Source organism: Acomys minous (assembly GCF_964271855.1).
Source record: "Acomys minous genome assembly, chromosome: 8".
Classification (NCBI taxonomy): Eukaryota; Metazoa; Chordata; class Mammalia; order Rodentia; family Muridae; genus Acomys; species Acomys minous.
Window position 1 is genome coordinate 102,002,867 of NC_140489.1, and position 14,358 is coordinate 102,017,224.

The window sequence follows — 14,358 nt, forward strand, 5'->3', positions numbered from 1 at the left end:
GCACAGTGTCCTTTACTCTAAAAGCAACTAAGCAGGCAGAAGACAAAAACAAGTTCTTTTATTACAATTATTTATGCCACCTTAGGATCAAGGCCCTGTGTGTAGTAGGAAACACCTGTGGACTGCGCCTCCGAAGAACACCTGCCCAACAAAGAAAGCCAACTTGCATCAGCCAGCAGCAACACAGCCGAGAGCTAGCCCCAGTCCCCAGGAATGCACCCGTCCCAGGGCTTTACCTGTGCTAAACCCAGGTTCTCTGTGAGGCCTGGAAATCATGATGGTGACGGAGCAGCTGCACATTTTCCTGCCTTTTACACTCAGGAGGCTCAAGCTCTGTCAGTTCCTCCAGCTGCAGGAGAGGGGGACTCAGTCACCAGGCCTTAACTGACACAGCAGCTCCTTTGCAATGTAACTAGGGTGTGGAATGCACCCTTCCTGCCCCTCTTCCTTACCTGCCCCTGCAACCCTTCCTTCCTGCAGGGCCCAATTCCCCGCAGGGTGAGTGCAGCCACACAACAGTAACCAGAAAGAGCAGCCTCGGCTGCAGACATGAACAGAGAAGGGATCCACAGCGCCAAGGCTGTATCCTAAAACCAAAAGTAACAAAGAGGACGAGGCCTTGGAATGAGGCAGAAGCAGTACACAGGGCAAAGGTGAGGACCAAAACTTTGCGAACGGCAAGGATAAGCTCACGTAAATTCTCGTGGGATCAAAGGGGCAGTCAGTGTGTCCAAGCCCTTGGTCCAGCGGTATGGAAGGATCCAGCAGTCCCGGATGGCAATCAGCAATAAGACGGCGGCCACCATTGGCAACAGTGAGCGACACAGCAAGGAGGAGGCCCATGGAGCAGGCAGCAGACAAGAGCAGGTTCACCAAGGCCAACGACAGCAAGGCCCAGTGCTAGAGGAATAGAGGGATGGAAGACCTGGGTGAGCAGCCTAAGTTTCCTAGTGACATTTCAGTTTCTCTACTTGAGGCTCCTGCCCACTGGAAGTCAGCTGAGACAGCTTCTCCACCCCTCTCACCAGTCGTGGGCGAAGAAGGTTCCTGGACGCCAAGAGGGCCACAAGTCCCACGGAAACGCTCTGTGGAAGCAACAAGCCTATAGCTTACTGGATCTCAGCGTTCAGCGCAACCTGCCGGCCTGCCCTCCCTCCCGCCACGCTCACCAGCAGTCCCGAGCCCACCGAGATGACATTGGCGGTGGTATACTCCGGCGTGACCGCGCCACGAGGGTTGGCCACATGCCGCAGGACAGTCCCATGCAGCACAGCTCCCACCAGAAGGTTCACGTGGCCCACCAGGATGAGTGCGAGGCCGACGCGCATCAGCCGCCTAGGCCCTCGGGCGGCGTCTACAGAGTAGGGGGAAGGGCAGGTATCAGCCGTGCAGGGCGCGCCCCCGGCCAGCCGCGGCGTGTGGGACCACAGGTGAGGGGGGAAGCTCTGCAACTTACCGAAGGCGCAGAGGCGGCAGTACCTCATTGTGGCCGCTCTGCCCCTTCCGCCGCCCGGCCAGCCGGCCGAGCCGAACCTGGCCTGGCCTCGCCTCGCCGCCAACCTGAAGCTGGGCTTCCGCACCGCAGCCGGGCAGCTCCACCTGGGCCCGCCCCCCGACCTGAGGCCCGGCCTCCAAGGCGCCGCCCCACCGGGCCTGCCCCACCGGGCCTGCCCCGCCCCCACCTCAGCAGCCACGCACTGCGCGCAAACAACACACGATGCTTTTAGCAAAAAGTAGACTTTATTACAGCAGCAACTGAGGCGATTCGAATGGCCCCCGGGGCCACCCCTGCAGCACCACCTTTCTCTCCTGCCCATCCGCCCCAGCGGGATTGTAGAACTCGGCTCCCCCAGTGCCCGTGGGCCTCCTGTCCACACAGGCAGGGCAGCAGGCAGCAGGGCAGCTACTAGCCTCCAGCTAGAAGGTGGCTGCTGAGAAGGCCCAGGCCCACGTCTGTGCAAAACAAGTAAACAAAGTGCAGAGGGGAGGGAGAGAGGGCAGGGGGCCTGATGATGCTCAATCAGGGAGCCCCTAAAGCCCTCCTGAATAATAAGGGGAGAAGGGGCTTCACAGGGTAATACTGACTGGGGAGAAGGGGCAGGAGGACTGCAGCATGTTCAGGGACAGCCACAGCTCAGATAGGGGCCTGGCTCAAGAGAGCTCTATGAGGAGACGGTGACAGCAGCTGAGTTGAGGGTGCTGTTCCTGGCAAAGTTGAACTTGTTGAGAGTCTCCTCCAGCAGAGAAGTCAGGCGGCTCTGGTCAGCCTGGGGAAGGAGCTCTATGAGACAGGGCTGGGAGAAGGCAGGAAGGCAGCTGGGGCAGGCAGGGAAGGCAGGAACCTCACCTCACTAATGAAGCCCAGCTGCACCAGCTCGGCTGCCAAGTCTGGGATGTTCTCGTCTGACAGAAAAATCGAAAGAACACGTGAGTACAGTATGGGGAGGAGCCCTTCAGCTCATGCAGCTTCAGAAGCTCTGTGAATCACCCCCCTGTCCCTGACATGTCCCTCAAAGGATAAGGTTCACAAACTGCCCTCCTTGAAAAGAAAGGAGACCCTCACTTGGCATCAGGTCACAGCTCAGGTGCCGGTTCAGTTTGTCCTCCAGCTTCAGCAGAAGCGTCAGCTAGAGAAAAGAACAATGAGAAGGAAGCTCCTCTCGCCTGCCCACCCTGTGCGGCCCTGGCCCTGGGCTTACATGGTGTTTGACTCCCTCCTCCACGGATTCGATGTTGCACTGCATCAGCACCACCTGGAACAGGGCAGGGAGGGGACCAGTCAGTAAAACTACACCTGGAAGCCCTCCCGGCCCACAGAAGAATGTGGAGGCCAGAGGGCAGAAAGAAAGGCCTTAGTTGAGATGTCTCTACCCACCATGGCCAAGGACCATAGTCCCCACCTTGCGTGTCTCCACCTCAGCTGGCTCCGGAGTAGGAGTCTTAACAGAGGGGGGCACAACAGGTGATGTCACCTCCTCCTGCTGTGGCTGCTGAGGCCGAGGCAGCCCAAAGGCTGTCAGAGGATAGATCCCATTCCTGGTAGGAGATGACATAAGCCACTCAGGCTCTGTGAAAGCCTCGGACACCTACTTCCTCACAGAAGCCCACCCTCTCTCACCTGACATCTTCAAGGAATTTGTCTAATTCCAGGGCTGGTGACTGAGAGTACCTGCAAGGAAAAGCAAACAGATGAGAATGAGCACTCTACAGAGCCTCAGGGTGGTAGTGACCATCTCTCTGAAACCCTCTCAGCTGATCACTCACAAAGTCTGAACTGGCTCTCGTCCTGGCCCTGCAGGGATTTCAGCTAGTACCGCACTGGTCTCCATGTTTTTGGTGATCTCCTCCAGAGCATTCTCTGGAATCATGTCTGGTGAGGTATAATGGGGTAGAACGTTATATAAAGACAGAATTGTTTCACACTAGGCAGAGGGCGCAGGGGTAAAGAACCCTTTGGTAACTGAAGACTAAAGACCCCATGGCCATGCCAGTGATGGAAGGAAGCCCTAAGCCGGAAGAAAATTCCTAGTAATCTTTATTTAGCTTGGATTCAGTCCCAGGACCAATTCCTTCTAGGATCTAGGGGACTCACGTTGGTGTCCCACAATACAGTGAGCAGCAAGAAGTTTGAGTGAGGGCACTTCAAACAGTGCTGGGTGGAACAGAAGTTCTCTAGCTGTTGGTCTTTGAGCAGGCTCAGACTGCAGGCACTTTTGAATAAACTCCTATAGAAGAACAAGAAATTGAAGCAGGCATCTGGCAAGACTCCATACCTGTGTAACTTTCATTCACTTAGCAAAATATCTCCTACATGCTTGGAGTTCAATACTTGTTGGGGAAACATTGATGTATTTCCCGAAAGGGCTTTAAAAATAAATGGTAATGTATAAACTTATCATTCACTGTCTTTTTAGACATTTAGTTTTTCTGAGACAGGGTCTCATTGTGTGGCTTAAGCTGGCCTGGATCTCACTGTATAGCCCAGGTTGTCTTTGAACTCACAATCCTCCTGCCTCGACTCTGAAGTGCTGTGATTACAGGCATGAGACACCACGGCTGGCTTTGGTATTACTTTTCTACTCCTCAACCACAATTTTTGTTTGGTTTTGGTTTTGGAGATAGTTTTCCTATGTAGCCCTGGCTGTCCTGGAACTCACTGTAGACCAGGCTGGCCTCAAACCCACAGAGATCCCCCTGCCTCTGCCTCCCAAGTGCTGGGATTAAAAGTTGCCCCACCACACCTGGCTCTAGGAAACAATTCTTTAACCTCAGTACTACTATCTCAACCCCTTAGCCTGTGTGCCTAGAATCAAAAATTTCTCACAGGAAAACTGTGGTTTAGTCTTTCCTATTTAATTTTACTATTTTGCTCTTAGAACATATTCCCGAGGTACAATAAGTCTGAAAGTGTGTGAGTCGGGGTAGGGAGCGAAATTGATCTTACCCTCTGTAGTGAGTCTTCTAGTAGCTGGATGGCACTGCTGATGGCTTCCTGTGGCACATATGAGGACTCTCCATTGCCCTGAATCTCCAGCACTGCCATCTGCAGTGAGAAGGAACCCAAAGGAAAAAATGAGATCTGAGAAACAAAGCCAGTGCTCCCACAGTCGCTCCCAGCACTGCCCTTTCTGTGTTCTGATTTCAGGTTTTCTCTTTTTCCCTTCCCTCAGTTCTCACCTCCAGTGCACACATGCCAAAGGAGTAGATGTCCACTGCTGTTGTCACATTAGTGACTTCTAGAGAAAACACATGGCTTAGTAAGAGAATTGATTGGTGGTAAGAAGTGGCAGACATACTTTAAAACAAAACAACAACAAAAACAATGTATGCAAGTACAGAAACCTAGAGTTTTGGTTGTTTTATCCTTGTATCTCAGGCTATAAAACCAAAATCTGGGGTAGCCTTGGCAGGGGCTGCTGGGATGAGAGATAATCTTGGGATGATGTGTGTCAGGGGGGAGTAGGTGGAGGAGCACAATCTGTCTGAGGGACCTTTCTTTCTTTTTTTCTTTTTCTTTTTTTTTTTTTTAAATAGCATAGCCTGAGACAAAGAGACAAGGCTACCTCACCTCCATACTCTGGTGCAAAGAAGTGTAGGTTCTTCTGCTCTTCCCGGCAAGTCTTCACGTGATTGTTGATAGTGTCAGGAGCCACTAGGAGCAGGGAGACACCCACAATCTGACCACCACCACCAAAGCATGACCTTACTCTAGAGAGAGGGAGGCTCCAAAAGCCGTGTTTCTGCTGAAGTCTCCTTTCTAATACTCAATAGACACAAACCTATCACTCTTCCAGTCCTAAGCTATAGACTGCATAAGAACACACCTATGTCCCCTTTTGCAGCCTTCTGCTCTTATCTAAGTCGCTAACTCAGGAACAACAAAGCCTACAAAACAACACTGAGGGCTTTAGGCTCATCATGTAACACAGTCAAAGGACAAACTTTCATTTGTGACCTGTTCATCTTTTCAAAGTGCCAGATCTATCACATCCATAAGCCCATGAAAATGCTAGGTTTTATTTCATTCATCCACCCTGCAACTAACACAAAAATACAGGCAGCCCTTCCTACTATGGGACAACTGGAGACCTCCTGAACCTAAATAAGAAAGGCAAAGTAGCATTAACATACAAGCAAGGAGTTAGCCTCTTCCTTACCCATCTATGCTGACTGAAACGCAAAACAAAAAACAAAAACAAAACACAACTCAAGTGAATCAATACTCTGAAATCAGTTTCACTTTTTAATCTACCAAAACATTTTAGACCTTTGTTCTAAAACCTTATTCCTCAACACCACCTACCACAGGACTGAACAAGGAACCAGAGCCAGGCCCAAGCTGGACTCACTCTGATTGTAACAATGACTACAAGTCACAGAGAATCTAGGAGCACAGTATGATTTAGGGAGCCAGCTTGATGAGGGGGTATGACTCTAAGAGGAAGTGTCCAGCCAGGCAGAATCCACAGGAAACAAGCAGGTTACAAAGGGGCAAGCAGGTGGAGGGCTGGCAGGGCAAAAGCTAAGCAGGCATAATTAGGCACGGGAAGCAGGGAACAGGCCTTGCTCCCACGACTGCATGCACTGGGCAGCCGCAGAGGGAGCAAAGCAAGCACAAACAGAGCCCCAAGAGGGGCAGAGGGAGCTCTCACCATTAGCAAAAATCCTATGAAAGACTGTTGGGAACAGAGCAGCCCGTAAGCGGGAGGGAGGAAAACAGAGAAAAGTTGTGAGCGATGGAGCAGCCAAGCCCCAGACAAATGGTAACACCACACAGACACAGCACACGGAAATGTCACTGCACACAAACACAGCAAATGAAGGCGCTCACAGCAGGCAGTCTGGAACCTCTTTTAGAAGGGTTTGGCCCAAAGGGCTTGACAGACCTCATATCATCTCTTGCTCTTTCCCAGCCTCCTATCAACTTATCTGTATTATTCTGGGGTTCTTGACAAGAAGTACAGGATTGTACACCTACCCCATTTTCACTAATTGGTCTCTCCTTATGAATTACCACTACTAGCAGCCTATCTCTTATCATGAGCCCACAACTCAAAACTTGCTGTTCTCCCGTGTCTTACACCTTACCCCCATGGTTCCCAAGTTCCCGAGGCTCCCCTGCCCAGGATCTCTCCCTCCCTCACCAGAGCCAATCTTGATGAGTCCGTTGTGCTGGATGAAGATGGTGTCACAGGTCAGGTTCCCATGGATGATGGGAGGGTCACAGGAGTGCAGGTAGCTGTGGGGGCACTGGGCTGTTAGAGGGGCCACTAGGAAATTAAGGGCAGGGGGAACCCAAGGGTTAAGATGAGCAATGGCCAGGGCTCCTCTGTGTCACCATGATAGTCTCTATACTCTGAATCTCCATTACGCCAGGTGACTTAAGTGAGCACTCAGAGAAAGAGGCCGAGACACTGGTGGTTAGAGCACTAGGAGGACCCCATAAGGGGACCTAATCGTGCCAATATGTGACTCAGAGAAACTGGGGAGAGGCAGAATAGAAAAGCAGAGTAGTGCCTTGCAAGCTGTTTAAGGAACTAACCAGGAGATACCGGGGCAAAGACTAACCAGATATTACTTACCTTAGGGCAGATAGGATCTGTGTGCACCAGCGCTTCCAAGCCTGGAAAATAGTCCGAGGATCAGCAGTAATACTTCTCTCTGCCCCTCCTTCTCCCCTCTCTGCCCATCCTCCTCCTCCAGGGTCTCACTATATGCCCTAGCTGTCCTGAAACTATGTAATCACACTGGCCTCAAACACAGAGACCTAACCTGCCTCTGCCTCCTGAGTCAAAGGCATACACCACCACAACAACTAGTGACACTTCCCTCTAGACTTCCCACTAGCCTTTGCCATCCCTCCCTAATTGGCTTCAGAATTTCTACCATCTCTTTAAACCCCTAAAACAGCCTAAAACTATGTCCAGCTTCTTTTCTCTTTGTACCTTCTCATTCATAGTCTTATGGTTCTTTTTGGTCTTCTTCAGAAACTGCTTAAGGCTCCCAGAGGACATGTATTCCGTGATGAAAATCACCTAGGGAAGCAAAGCACTGTTAAGGCTTTATACTAGAAATTATCTCTCGCCTGGTGACTTTACACCAGATACATAGTAAACTGTGTTTCTTCAACTCTCCTTTTCTTTAGTATCACTTTCTAAGGCTGAACAGCACAATGAAAACAAAGAAGCAAGCAAACATTCACTCATTCCTCCCCATCTGTAACTGGGAAATGCTATAGGTATCAGATAAAGTCCTACTCTCCCTGCCACAGCAGTAGACTTCAGTCCTTGTCTCAAAATGACCTAGTTTCAATGTAATGTAAACGTAAAATGAACAATAAATATAGCTGCTCTCTGGCAAAGAGCTCAAGAAATACTAGGCAAAAACAAACAAACAAACAAACAAACAAAAAACACAACTTACTCTGGCTTTGTTCTCTTTAACATCAGCCCAATACTTGTGAAACTTAACAATGTTAAGATGTTCCAACTGAATCAGATTATCAAACACTGCACGGACCTTTTCCTGGAGCAAGGCAGACAGGGACAATGGAGCTCACAGATCACTGTAGTAATATGAGATGCCATCCCCTACCCCTCCCCAAAGAGGACCTAACCACGAAGGCTCTTCCAGTCATTTCCCCAGCAACAACAGCTGCTTAAACACTGGTTCTAATGTCCCCAGGCCTCGTCACCTACCTCTTGCAGTTTGTAGTTCTTGCGTTCAGAGAACTGTACCTCATTCCACACAACCTCCACACCTTCCTCTGTATCCATGGCCAGGTATGCACTGTCAATACCTGGTACATTACGCTGATTCACCTGAGAAGCAATTTAAGTGGAATTAGGTTACCTCAGGGGCCATCATTTTAGTATTCCATATGATCCTCTAACTCCACCCTACTACAGTCTGTTCTGTTCTTTCACCTTTTACAGTTTGCTCTCCCAAGAACCCCAGCAGCAGCACCTCACCTCTTCCCGCCTCTTCTGCCAGCACCCACTCCTTACCCCTTCCCACCTCACCTCTTCCCGCCTCTTCTGCCAGCACCCACTCCTTACCCCTTCCCACCTCACCTCTTCCCACCCACCTCTTCCCACCTCACCTCTTCCCACCCACCTCTTCCCACCTCACCTCTTCCCACCTCACCTCTTCCCACCTCACCTCTTCCCACCTCTCCTCTTCCCACCCACCTCTTCCCACCCACCTCTTCCCACCCACCTCTTCCCACCTCACCTCTTCCCACCCACCTCTTCCCACCTCACCTCTTCCCACCTCTCCTCTTCCCACCCACCTCTTCCCACCTCTCCTCTTCCCACCCACCTCTTCCCACCTCACCTCTTCCCACCCACCTCTTCCCACTCACCTCTTCCCACCTCACCTCTTCCCACCCACCTCTTCCCACCTCACCTCTTCCCACCTCTCCTCTTCCCACTCACCTCTTCCCACCTCACCTCTTCCCACCTCACCTCTTCCCACTCACCTCTTCCCACCCACCTCTTCCCACCTCTCCTCTTCCCACCCACCTCTTCCCACTCACCTCTTCCCACCTCACCTCTTCCCACCTCTCCTCTTCCCACCTCTCCTCTTCCCACCTCTCCTCTTCCCACCTCACCTCTTCCCACTCACCTCTTCCCACCCACCTCTTCCCACCTCTCCTCTTCCCACTCACCTCTTCCCACTCACCTCTTCCCACCTCACCTCTTCCCACCTCACCTCTTCCCACCTCACCTCTTCCCACCTCACCTCTTCCCACCCACCTCTTCCCACCTCACCTCTTCCCACCTCACCTCTTCCCACCTCACCTCTTCCCACTCACCTCTTCCCACCCACCTCTTCCCACCTCACCTCTTCCCACCTCACCTCTTCCCACCTCACCTCTTCCCACCTCACCTCTTCCCACCTCTTCTGCCAACACCTATACCTCACCTCTTCCCACCCACCTCTTCCCACCTCACCTCTTCCCACCTCACCTCTTCCCACCTCACCTCTTCCCACCCACCTCTTCCCACCTCACCTCTTCCCACCTCACCTCTTCCCACCTCTTCTGCCAACACCTATACCTCACCTCTTCCCACCTCACCTCTTCCCACCTCACCTCTTCCCACTCACCTCTTCCCACCTCACCTCTTCCCACCTCACTTCTTCCCACCCACCTCTTCCCACCTCACCTCTTCCCACCTCACCTCTTCCCACCTCACCTCTTCCCACTCACCTCTTCCCACCTCACCTCTTCCCACCTCACCTCTTCCCACTCACCTCTTCCCACTCACCTCTTCCCACCTCACCTCTTCCCACCTCACCTCTTCCCACCCACCTCTTCCCACCTCACCTCTTCCCGCCTCTTCTGCCAGCGCCCGCAGGGGGACTCCTCCAGGATCTCAGACTCATCCTCACTCTCCTCCTCCTCCTCAGGGGAAGCAGCTGAGGTTGCAGAAGTCACAGGAGGTGACACTGAGGTCAGGCCAGGAGCTGAGGATGAGGACTCTACCTTTGGGTCTGAGCCACTGCTGACTACTGTTTGGGACTCCCCTTCCGACATGCTGGAATGAACACTCAGCCTTCATTGGTTAAACAAAGACAGAAGACAGAGGTCAAAAACAGATCTATGATAGTTTTTTGTTTTGTTTTTTCCGAGACAGCGTTTCTCTGTGTAGCCTTGGCTGTCCTAGACTCATTTTGTAGATCAGGCTGGCCTTGAACTCACAGATACCCACCTGTCTCTGCCTTCCAAGTGCTGGGATTAAAGGTGTGTGCCACCACTGGCTGGCAACTTTAACAGTCTTAACTAACTTCATCTTCAGACTCAAAAATGCATCTCCCTTGTTTCCTTTAAAGTCAGAATTACTCAGAAGATCACCCAAAAGTGCCAAACACAACACAAATAACAATATAAACCACTTTAGTCAAACCCAAATGTATAGTAAAATCAGGTGCCCCATTCCGTCTCAGCAAATAGTAATGCAATTAATATGTTTTCCATAGACTCTCTATGTGCCTCAATTTCCACTGTGCATACGGACATCAGAATACATGACTCTAGACTCCAAAATGTTCCACTGAGACAGCTTTATGGGCCTCCACCAACTAGCCAAAACTTCCAACTGATTTCATCCTACTAGAACCCACAGTGACATTATCCATCTCCTACACATAGGTGGAAGGTACCTTTGGGCCAGATGACTGGTAGGGGTGACTTCCAGCTCTAATGGCCTCACCTTCCTTATGATGTGTACATGTGTGGCAAACGGGTATTGTTTAACAGCATTTCTTTTCATTTACTCAATGAAATGTTTTGTAACATCTGTAGGCTACTGTAGGTCACACATTGGGCGGGTGCTTGAGATATATCAGTGAGTTAAAATAAATAAAATGCCTGCACTTAATTAGCACAAATTTAAAAAAAAATCAAAGACCTTAAGTTTCCAGCTTTCCTTTCATATTCACATTGCTCAAAGGCTCTGACTTTTCCATTTTCTGAAGCGAAGGATCTCTGTGAGTTTGAGGCTAGCCTGGTCTACACAGTGAGTTTCAGGACAGTGAGTTACTTCCTTCGGGTACAAACAATGCAAGCAAGCTATAGTTTTCATAAGAAAAGTGTTAAAACATTTCTACAAGGGCAGAGGTGCTTGAAGAAAACCTTAAGTTTTTCATTAACCCATACAAAAATAATAGGGCAATCACATGAACAGACTGTAAAGGAATTGCAACTTGTATGTGCTTAGGCTCAAGGGAGCGCTGTCTAGTAAGTGATACCCTGGAAAGTAAACTTGCACTCCTCAGTCAGCTCAGAATACCAGAAACCTGCAAGCAACACCAACCGACCACATGATTCTCTCCCATACCCCTTTCTGCACATCTCTCCCCAACCTATGCTGCTTTACTCGAATTGGGAGATTTGTATCAAACAATGTTCTAGTAAACTCAAAGAGCAGCAAAGCACTACAGTAAAAGATATCTGGTAGGATATTCCTCCCACTTTAATTGTTACGGAAAGTCCTTGCCTTCCCTAGAAATTCTCCTCAGTCTTCCAAGAAAGCTATTAGTTCGGAGCTTTCTCCCTTCCCCTGTCAAGGAGCTAAGAAAAAAAGTCTGTTTCCCTTAGTTCTAAGAGTAGCCACCTTCACATGATGTGCCTAAAATCGGAACAGCTAAGCGAAATTCTAGCGAAGATTAAAACAGAGACACTCGTAGAATGTCAATTTAAGAAGCTGCAGCCTACGGAACCCGAAACTACTGCACCAACGACACAGACATCCACTTCAGAGGCCACTGGAGGAGAAGACAATCCGCTGTCTGTCACCCTGAAGGTACATTTCTCTCCCCAATCATGTCCCGGGGGGTAAAAAGAGAGGACCGCCTATAGATCTCCAAGCACTCCCGCTCCGGCTGCTGCGGAAGCCTGTGCAACACTAGGGGTCCCGCCTCAGGGCTGCTGGCAGGTTTCACAGGGATCCCACGCCGGTGAGGGCTATCTCCACGCGGCCTCTAGCTGCCCTGAGGGCGCACAGTACATCCACGCCAGGGCATTGTCTCTTATCTCCCAAAGTTGCCCTCCCGGCTTCCATTATTAGTCTGAAAGCCCTCTGCGCGTCATCCCGCCTAGCTCGCAGCCGCAGGCCGCTCCGGGGAAACCCAAAAAGCCCTCCGAGGCCAGCAGAGGTGCTTAGTCGGAGAGCAAGCGAGCTCAGCGAGGCAGGAGGCCCTCAGCACGTCAACACTCCAACAGGTCGCCCGGCCGGCAGCTGGGAGGAAGTGGCGGCCGGCGGAGAGTGGCCCGCCAGCCGGGGAGTCCGAGCGCCACAGCCACCTCATCAAAGGCCGGCCGCGCCGCGCCGTCAGGCCGCAGGCCACGCCCCCCGCGCGCCGCGCGCCGCCCCGCCAGCAGGCCCGGCCGGGACGCCGCGCTTCCTTCCGCAGGCCCTCCGGCCCGGAGCCCCCGCCCCGCCCCCGCCCGCCCGCGCCGCCGGCCCCGCCTCTCGCGGCCAGAGTTCCAAGAGAACGCCGGGCCCCCCACCCCACCCCCGACCCGCGCCCGCAGAATTCCGGGCCGCCGCGGCCACGCCGGAGACACCAGGAGGGAGGGCGGCGCCCTCTGGGGGCCAAGGTGGCCCCTCAGCTGCGACGGGCCGGGCAGGATCGGGCCTGACTCCCGAGGGAGCAGGGCCGCCCGTCAGCACCCGCCCGCCGCGTCCCGCCGTCCCGCGCGGCTCCGGGCGGTCGTGCCGCCGTCCCGCGAGCCCCTCCCTCCAGGGCCTCCTTCCCCGGAGCTCACCTCCCGACTCCGCGCCCGCAGCCTGCGCTTCAGCTCCAGCTCGGGTTCCGGGGCCTCGGATCGCAGCGACTCCCTCACAGCTGCGCTCCGCAGCGCAACCGAACTGCGGGCCCCGCCCTCGCGGCGTCCGGACCAACAGATGGGCGGTGCCGCACCGCCGCCAGGTTTCCATTGGACAGGGCGGCGGGGGGCGGTGCCCGCCGACGGGCGCTCTCCGGGCAGCCTCCTGCCGCGTCTCCTCCCCTTGCGGGGCGCCTGCGGACAGCTTGCCAGCGTTGTCTTCTCGTCTCTCCGTCCACCCTCCGCCCTGCCGAGGTGCCCCAAGTAATTCTGCCGGACGAAACGAAGGCCTTCTCCTCCTTCTTGAAAGCGCCATGACAGTCCTAATCCTCCGAAAAGACAAAAGGAACGAGAGACGCAGCCTCAATCCCGGGGACGAACCCACCCATTTTCCCCATTTGAGAAGGAGACAGTGTACGGGGCACCAATTTTTCAGAAAGCTTTTTCTTTTTAAATCGCTTAACATGAAAAGTAATAATTGCTGATTTGCATAACACTACCCAAACATAACCTGATTTGACCCTCATAAGGAAGAACTCGATGAAATTATCCAGTGATAGTTGACAAACGAGAAAATGAAGCAACAAAAAAAAGTTACCCAAATTTAAGTTGACATGAGCCCAATATAGAACCTGAAGTAAGAAGATAAATCAAAACTGTCTTTGAGAAGGTATTTGGAAACAATTTAGATTGGCTGCAGATTACTGTAAAGAAAGTACAATAGATGCTGGGTAAGCCATTGATCTTGGAAAAGTCGAGTCAGAATCTAAGGAATGCAAATTCATGCTGCCATTATACATGTATTATCAAGGGAGAATGATTTATCTGAATCTGAGAATGTCATAATCGCTAATTTCACTGTCCTTAAAGGTACTAATTAATCCTACCTCACAGGCTCAGAAGGAAATCCTGTAGAGACTTATTTTCTCATCTGTTCACTTTAAAATGCTTATTATAAAAACTAAATTTTCATCAAGCATACCAAGGCAGATCTCTGTGAGGTCAAAGCCAACCAGGGCTACCTACATAGTTAGACCCTGTCTCAAAAACAAACACCAAACTTTTTTTTTTCCACCCAGCATAGTGGTGCGTACCTGTAATCCCGTCATTCAGTGGGCTAATGCCATGAGTTCAAGGGCATTCAGGGCAATAGTGAGACCCTCTCCCCACCCCACCCCCCAAAAAAATCTGATGTGTATTATCAAAAATCGTTTGGATTAAAAGATGTATTTACCTAAAATGTATAGCACAACATTTCGAAGTTTATTCTAGTCTAAGGGGAAGGATGCTGCTAGTCCCCTCCAGAGTAACCTTTTGCCCTCCCGGGCACCAAAGCAATTGGAACTTCTGAACCATGGCGAGCAATCATTAATTTCTGTTCATGCTGCTTTAGTTCCCCATTATTTTCTGTCGCCACTGTCCGCCTTTGCATTGCAAGTAGCTCTTTCAAATATGCAGAGAGGCTCCTTCGGCAACTTCGTTTTCAGTCTTTCCCTCATTCATACCTAAAGTAGTCAACTGCTGCC

General features: G+C 51.7%; 2 protein-coding genes across 4 annotated transcripts; both read right to left on the reverse strand.

Annotated features, from left to right (window-relative positions):
• Positions 1-38: 38 nt before the first annotated feature.
• KRTCAP3 (keratinocyte associated protein 3) lies at positions 39-1,817 on the reverse strand (the record flags this gene model as incomplete). Of its 2 annotated transcripts, XM_084791898.1 has the most annotated exons (7): positions 39-141; positions 237-349; positions 453-587; positions 694-900; positions 1,026-1,085; positions 1,170-1,354; positions 1,457-1,817. In XM_084791898.1, the coding sequence occupies 6 exons, from the start codon at positions 1,815-1,817 to the stop codon at positions 242-244; spliced, it is 1,056 nt and encodes a 351-aa protein (XP_084648024.1). In that variant the 3' UTR covers positions 39-141; positions 237-241. The 2 variants fall into 2 exon arrangements, 1 of the variants encoding a protein (XP_084648024.1); XR_014780945.1 differs by having other exon boundaries at positions 453-900.
• NRBP1 (nuclear receptor binding protein 1) lies at positions 1,722-12,922 on the reverse strand. 2 transcript variants are annotated; one of them, XM_084791897.1, is made up of 19 exons: positions 12,773-12,922; positions 9,830-10,058; positions 8,199-8,321; positions 7,924-8,025; positions 7,446-7,535; positions 7,083-7,123; positions 6,645-6,739; positions 6,153-6,176; positions 5,069-5,152; positions 4,678-4,736; positions 4,445-4,543; positions 3,593-3,725; positions 3,265-3,370; positions 3,119-3,169; positions 2,901-3,036; positions 2,700-2,753; positions 2,564-2,627; positions 2,348-2,403; positions 1,722-2,267 (listed from the first exon to the last, which is right to left on the reverse strand). In XM_084791897.1, the coding sequence occupies exons 2-19, from the start codon at positions 10,037-10,039 to the stop codon at positions 2,163-2,165; spliced, it is 1,632 nt and encodes a 543-aa protein (XP_084648023.1). In that variant the 5' UTR covers positions 10,040-10,058; positions 12,773-12,922; the 3' UTR covers positions 1,722-2,162. The 2 variants fall into 2 exon arrangements, with proteins under 2 accessions (XP_084648023.1, XP_084648022.1); XM_084791896.1 differs by lacking the exons at positions 6,153-6,176; positions 12,773-12,922.
• Between the last annotated feature and the right edge of the window lie 1,436 nt (positions 12,923-14,358).

What these genes read in the sequence shown, in the direction of transcription:
- NRBP1 (XM_084791897.1), bottom strand. Translation starts at nt 10,039, where the DNA reads ATGTCGGAAGGGGAGTCCCAAACAGTAGTCAGCAGTGGCTCAGACCCA. An exon ending in ACTCATCAAGATTGGCTCTG is followed by an intron (nt 6,177 to 6,644) that starts GTGAGGGAGGGA and finishes TGTTCCCAACAG; the next exon opens with TCTTTCATAGGATTTTTGCT. An exon ending in CGAGAGCCAGTTCAGACTTT is followed by an intron (nt 3,170 to 3,264) that starts GTGAGTGATCAG and finishes TTTTCCTTGCAG; the next exon opens with GTACTCTCAGTCACCAGCCC.